Below are 6967 nucleotides of genomic sequence, written 5' to 3'. Positions count from 1 at the left end.
CTGACGATTTCATGCTCTTGCTTAAATCTACTTTCCTGTTTTCCAGGTATTTGCAGACCAACTGTGCGTGGGAATAGGGGAGCCGGGTGCCTGAGCTGATGCCTGAATCACAGAATCCCAGAATCATCTGGGTTGGAAAAGCCCTTGAAGCTCCTCCAGTCCAACCATGAACCTCACCCTGACCGTTCCCAACTCCACCAGATCCCTCAGCGCTGGCTCAACCCGACTCTTCAACCCCTCCAGGGATGGGGACTCCCCCCCTGCCCTGGGCAGCCCATTCCAACACCCAACAGCCCCTTCTGCAAAGAAATCCTTCCTAAGAGCCAGTCTGACCCTGCCCTGGCGCAGCTTGAGGCCATTCCCTCTTGGCCTGCCGCTGGTTCCTTGGCTCAAGAGACTCATCCCCCCTCTCTGCACCCTCCTTTCAGGGAGTTGCAGAGGGCCAGGAGGTCTCCCCTCAGCCTCCTCTTCTCCAGACTAAACCCCCCCAGTTCTCTCAGCCGCTCTTCTTTTTTTTTTTTTTTTAATTTTTTAAAATTTTAAGTAATTTCTAATCTCCCAGGAGAAACCCACAGTCCATTCAACTCGAGACTTTTACACCAACTGAGAAGCCACATAAGTATCATTGAGGCAACACGTCCTGAATTATATTGCGATTGGACACTCTGTATTCCAGGTCCCCTGCTCCATATCCAACAGCTGTGCTGGGTTACTCAAAGAGAAGGTCTTCATCCTTCTCTTCTGCTAAGAGATTGGCTGGTTCATGTTCCCCACCAGCAGCCCTCCGCAGCTCCCGTTCTTTCTCAGATTTTTCTTTCAATACTTCTCCCCATCTCCCCTCGTCTCACCACCTGCCAAAACCCAGTATTAATCCAGTCTTGAAAACCTGCTTGCATCCCACCTGTCCAACGCTGCCTGTGCCAGCATCCAGCATCAGCAGGCTCTGCCCAGCCAGGAAAATGGTATAAAGATGTTGGTGGCTGCTTTACCTGTAAAAAAGAGAAAATAATAGAAATCAACTTTCTGTCCCCAAATCCATAGAAACACAAAGAGCAGGTTGAATCTACCAGCTTGTATTTCTTAAAGTTCCTCGTGGAGAGAGGGGGAAGAAGGAAGAAAAGCAAAATCCCAGGAGCCAATGAGCTGCCTGGGTAAAGCAACCCTGTTACTCCTTAAATAATCGCGCTCACCCGATTTCCCTGGGCTGTAGGTTTTACCTTCTCCACTTGTCAAAAAAACCTCCACAATTTTGGCCACACCGTTTAAAACCAATTCAATAACCCCACTGCTCAGCTCTTGTAGTACACAGCTCCATTTTCAATGTGATTTGCAGAAGAAAAAAAAGGTTCAAAAAGTGTTTTTTTCAGGCCTGTGCTGGGCATTGCTTCTCGTTTAGTTAAAAAATAAAGCCTGGAAACAGTCAGAAGAGGGAGACAGAGCCCGGCAGTCGCACACCAACACTCACCCAACTTTCCGTGCTTGGGCATCCAAATAAATGAAGCCAGCCTCCAGCTTCCAAACACCCTTATTAATAAAAGTGCCACTAATAAACCCAGCGTTTCCTTCGCCGAGTGGCGCTGCAGACACGTTGCTCTTTTGAAAAATCAACTTTGTTTTCTTTACATTTCGCTTTTGAGATGATTTCTCTCGCTTGACAGATGCAGGAACTACAGCGGCCCCAGGGTGCCCGCGGGATTTTGGTACATTCGGAGAGAAAACAGGTCCCTGATCCACGCTCCCTCCTCCGCGTTTGACTTATGGCTGCTGGGGAAAGCTTTGCCATTGGTAGGTTATTGCTGAGCCCGCACCAGAGCAGCCCACGGACCTTTGCAGAAGGTTTCAACCAGGGTTTTTTTGATAAAAACACACTCATATTTTTGCAATTCATCTGCTTTTGAGGTTTCTCTGTTTCCTAACGTGGCTCAATTTACCAGCCCAGGGTTGGATGCAACAGACACCAGCTATTTAATTCCTATTTCCCAAGTGACGCAGGAGGGAATTGCTGCCTTGATCATCAAGTTGTGCTAAGAAGAAATATTATAAAAGGTAATTCCTTACCTGGTCATTACAGGTTGGACTCCAGCAGAGGGGACCCCCACCATCTCCAGGGGCAGCCCGCTGCTGCAATAATGCTGTCTTTGTTTTTAAAATTGGTTGGCTCTCCCTGTCCTTGCCTGGGGATAAAAATTGAAGCCACAGTTCATAGGGAAGAGCTGGAAACCTTCTGAAATGGGTGTTTTTCCTCTGTGCAGGCCTTGCCCAAACATCCATCTTGCTGCAGAAGGTGCAAGCTGTGTCTCCCTGGGGGTTTGATTCCTGGAAAAGCCCTTTGGAAAGGCTCTGCAGAGCAAACTGCTCTGTTTTTTCCTTTAACTATGTCTTTCTAGGGCCTTGGCACACCTGGGAATCTACCATAAAGCCGCTGCTTTTCAGGAGATCAGGCTAAACATAACTATAAAGATACCCCAAAGCACAATGACGACGGTGCCACTTCCCTCTCCGACGGCCCAACCAGTGTACAGTGAATGGAAGTGACTTTGCAAAAAACAACAGAAAATACATTTATTGAGTAAAAAACCCCCCCCAAAACCCAATCAGGTGATGCACAAATGCTTCAAAACACCAAGGTAGTAAAAGGACCCCGAGGAGCTCACGTGCCCGCACAGTGCACTGCGTTTTTATAACCTTCCAGTGTTACTTTACAGTTTCCCCCAAAGCATCTCCTGAACCTGAGAAGATAAATCACATTATTTCCACATTTCAACATCCGCCGCCTCCCTAAGAGCTTTGCTCCAAGCTGCCTTTGAGTCTTCCACCATCTCATACTTTGCTGTGGCAGATGGCACCTTCTTCCTCGTCTTCCTCATCCTCAGCATTGACAGGAATGTAGCCCCCTTCCTTGGGCAAGCACCAGCACCATCCTGCGCCGCTCAGATCCACCGCCCCGAAGCTGAAATCCCGCATCTCCAGGAGCCTGAAGTCAACAGTGTCCAGCTTGGAGTAGATCTCGTTGAGCTTTTGCCAATACAGCCAAGCCATCACGAGGCCGATCACCTGCAAAATATGAGTATTAAAACCTCTAGAATCATGCAAACCCTTCCTGGAGGTCTTCTCCTGCCAGGGATCCTGTCACCTGAACTTCCAAACCTGGCCATGCGACAAGAGAGGACAAGCTCCAGTAAAATCTTCTGCCAAAGCAACAGGCTCATTGTTAAACTCATTAACGGCCACATCCATCTTACGACTTCAACATCAGCCCTGAGAGAGGGACGCGGATTAGTTGGACGTCACCACAAGCATTGCAAAGAGAGAGGCAGAGGTCCAGGCTCTTGCTAAAATTAAGATATTGCCGCAAGCACGGTGCCACACAGATTATTTCCCATTTCCCTGCTGGCTGTCAGGGAATTAAAAAAAAACGTTTGAAATCTTTAGGAGAAGAGGGGGGAAAAAAAAAAGGCATTTTCACCAGCGCAAGATTTCAAGCCCATTGCTTTGATTTCACCCGACGTTTCCTTTGCGCTGCTCCGCTGCGGCGGCTACGAGCACCAGGAGCTGATGAGAGGCACGGTGGCAAGCAGAGCATTTTCAGCACAAACTGCATCTTTTGTACTAACCCTTCGCCCACCTTGACTACTGATCCGTAGGAATAAGGTTTATTCCCCATAAGCCCCCAGATACTTTGAGCTCAGCACTGGGATACAAACAGATATTTTCAACGCACAAGACGGGATGGAGAAGGATGAGACCACCTTGAACCTCTGGGCTTTTCTGCTCAATTTTGAGGCTAGTTAACACGTTTTTCTGCGTAATCATTCCTTGCCACAAAGAGTCAATAAATAACCCAGTTGCACCTCTACCATCCATCAGTTGGAATCTCCTGCACCATTGCGGCGCATTGGTTTTGGAGCTGAAAAATGTTATTAATCATTTCTCTGGGTTCTAATTGATCCATTAAATAGTCTGGAAAGTGGGAACATTAAGAGAAAGATAAATGGGGATAAGAGCAAAGGGTTGTAACGCATCTTAAATTAGGGACCGTTTTATCCCAGAGTGGAAAGGGAAAAGTGTTTGCCCAGAGGAGGCTGCAGAAAATGGAGGCAAAAACTCCACAGGGAAAAAGCAAATCAGGTAAGTGTCGCCCAGTGAGCTGAAAGCAAACAGGCAAACACAAACGTCTCCGGGGTTTATTAATTCCCCTTTCAGAGACAGAGAAATACCCCGCCACCCACACGAGCAGCTTCTGCCCTGCACAGAAGCTGCCCCAAAACAACCCAATTTTTATTTTTCCCTCCCAAATTCAGCTGGAGGTGGATCCTGAGGGGACTCCTTGGATGGACAGCTTCAACAAGTCAGAAGTGGAAGACCCCGTCCTTTGAGCTGCTCTCCCAACATGGAGAGTCCTTCCTTGAAGTCCTCAGTTGGAGCTTGACCCGTTCCCACTTTCCTAATTACACCCACCGATCCTCAAAGAGCATCCTGCTTATTTGACGTTCCACCTAATTACTGATAACAGGATTAATCACCCAAAGAACAGGCGAGGTGCTGGAGGCTGTAGCGTGGTTACAGCTAGCAGGGCTTTCCCGACCGTGGAATTACAGAAACGCCGGGTTTGTGCCATGAGGGTTCTTGGCTGGGCAAGGCAACTGCAGATGCTGAAAAAAACCCTGAAGTCTGGAAACATCTCAGCACCTCCTTTTGTTATCCAAATGGCCTGAAATCAGGGTATCTTACAGCGCCGGTAACTTTTGTGTGTGTATCTGTGCGGCTCCCCGCTGCCCTCAAAATATTCACTGTTGCGCTGCATATTGTATAACCCTCTCAGCAGGCAACTCCTTCCCAAATACTCGAGGAAATGATTTCAGCCTGCAGATGGAGAGAGCATTCAACCCTGCCTCAGACTGCGCGAGAAGCATTCGCTCCCCGTGTGCAGGACCAAAATGGGGCTCTGCAACTGGAGCTCGCTTTTGGCGGCGAAGCAAAAATAACAAAACCAAAGACTTTGGCATGGAAAAGCCAGTTGGGGTCCTGCTCTCCTGTCCCATATCCATCCCCTCTTTGGTGCCCAAAAGCTGCAGAGATCTCCAGGTGGGGGTGCAGGAGGCCAGGGCTGGTTGGAGGATGCTTGGGGGACGATGCTCTGTCTCTACAAACTGGAGAGCCCAAAGCAACCGCTCCCACATGGATGCGGATAATAGGATCGTGCTAATCCATATTCAACAGCAGAGCCTTTAAGGGTTTTAAAAGTTTTAAGATAATATTTAAATGTATGTCAAGCTTTAGCATTATTTGCTTCTATTAGCATGTCATCGCTGGGCAGATTAAAATCCCGCTGCTGATACAGTGAAAGGACCGAGCAAGCAAAACCCTTTGAAATGACAAATTCTAAGGCAAGCGTGTCATTTTTTCCTCCCTAAACCAAACAGTAATTCAGAAAAGATTTGTGTTTACAATAAATTAAATGCAAATGAACGCAATTCTGCAAAACCAGCCAGGTTCAGGGACATCATCCCTCCTGCTCCTCTGCCCCCGGCGGTGATGTGACGTCTGAGGCATCGCAGGACACAGCATCCTGGTTAAACTGGGAATTTCTTGAACGGAATAAAATTACCCCAAGTCCTCAATCAGCAGCCTGCATCCCACAGCCCTTCACTCTCCTCTGAGTTATGAACCAACTTCCATTCCAGCTCGCCTCTAAATATCCTCTTTCACTTAATGAAAACAGAAAAAGCTGTCAGGAATATAGATGCATTCAATATCCCCAGCACCAAGGGCACCATGTTTTCCAGAAGTAAAGAGACTTCTAACGTGAGTGCTGATTTTATTGCGTTGCCATATGAAGGAAGGTGTTATTGCAGAGGAGCATGTTAACAAAATGTATCAAGTATGAGGCTAAAAAAATTAAAAAGCTGCTTTTCTCCCTGACTTCCCCTCCCCATGATGGCAATCACCATGGAGCGAGGGGAGAACTGCTCAGGAGTTACTGCTTGTGGGTCATTTAAAGTTAGAAAATTGCCTCTTCTTTCTGGCTGGCGTTCAGCGGAGTACAGAAACCATCGCTGCCTCGGGAGGTCTCTAGTCTGCCACTTTCTGAGCTTTTTGCTGGGGGATTTAAATGCACGGGGTTTGCACAGGGTACAAGATCATCGAGCAGCTGCTTTACAGTGTGCAAGAGCAGTTGTGTGCGTAAAATAAATCCAAAGACCTTTGCATATCGAGGGAATCAATAAAGCATGCAGACCCCCTGGGAAGTCACAATATGAGATACATATATATATATATATATATAATTTTTGCCATGATATGGCAATAGCAATTGCACTCTATATATTGCAATTTGCATTGATAATGCTATTTGTAATTTGGTGGCACCCAAAGTCAGGGATCCCCTGTGATGACAGCGATGGAGAAAACCACCCTGCAGATGACATTATTTGAGAATTATTGTCTTGTTTCCCGGCCGGACACTGCAGGAGGGAGCGTGCAAAGGCTTGCACAGGCACATCCTTCCTGCATCCTTCCCTTCACACGTGTTTTCCTCCCCACTGGGGCATGCTGCCCACCTCCCCCTCTGCTCCCTGGCCACCCTGAGCATGAATCTAGAAGAGAAACTTTACAAAACCAAAGCATCACTGTTAGAAGCGATGCTAATCACTATGGCCATGCAGATACCTGGATTATTATATTTTAAACCCCTAAGCACACGACGTGGCACCAGGAAGGAGATATCCTGTTGCTTTGGGTTGATTTTTTTTAAAGAAAAAGATAAATATATAAATGCACAGCAAAACAGAATGGGGGGCAGATGTCTGCTGCTATTTCCCACCTCTCCAGCTCCTCCCAGTAGCAGCTTGGCAGCCTGGACCCAATCCAAACTGGCATTTTGCAGCTGAAGACCTTGATTTTCATCTCTCAGCAGCACTATGGGACTCCCCTGGAAAGCCTTGGCTGAAGTCTTCCCCAAATCCAT

At 47.5% G+C, this 6967-nt stretch overlaps 1 protein-coding gene across 1 annotated transcript in view; it reads right to left on the bottom strand.

The window, feature by feature from the left end:
- Positions 1–2538: 2538 nt before the first annotated feature.
- Positions 2539–6967, bottom strand: part of LOC141935690 (tetraspanin-15-like) — a 46078-nt gene continuing 41649 nt past the window's right edge. The window contains exon 8 of the mRNA XM_074852162.1: positions 2539–3054. Coding sequence (XP_074708263.1) covers positions 2821–3054 — 234 coding nt within the window. The 3' untranslated portion in view covers positions 2539–2820. The remainder of the gene's footprint in view (positions 3055–6967) is intronic.

The sequence above is a fragment of the Strix uralensis genome, chromosome 28 (genome assembly GCF_047716275.1).
Source record: "Strix uralensis isolate ZFMK-TIS-50842 chromosome 28, bStrUra1, whole genome shotgun sequence".
NCBI classification, from domain to species: Eukaryota; Metazoa; Chordata; class Aves; order Strigiformes; family Strigidae; genus Strix; species Strix uralensis.
Note: the sequence above shows the minus strand (reverse complement) of the source record. Positions and strands in the feature narration are given on the sequence as shown.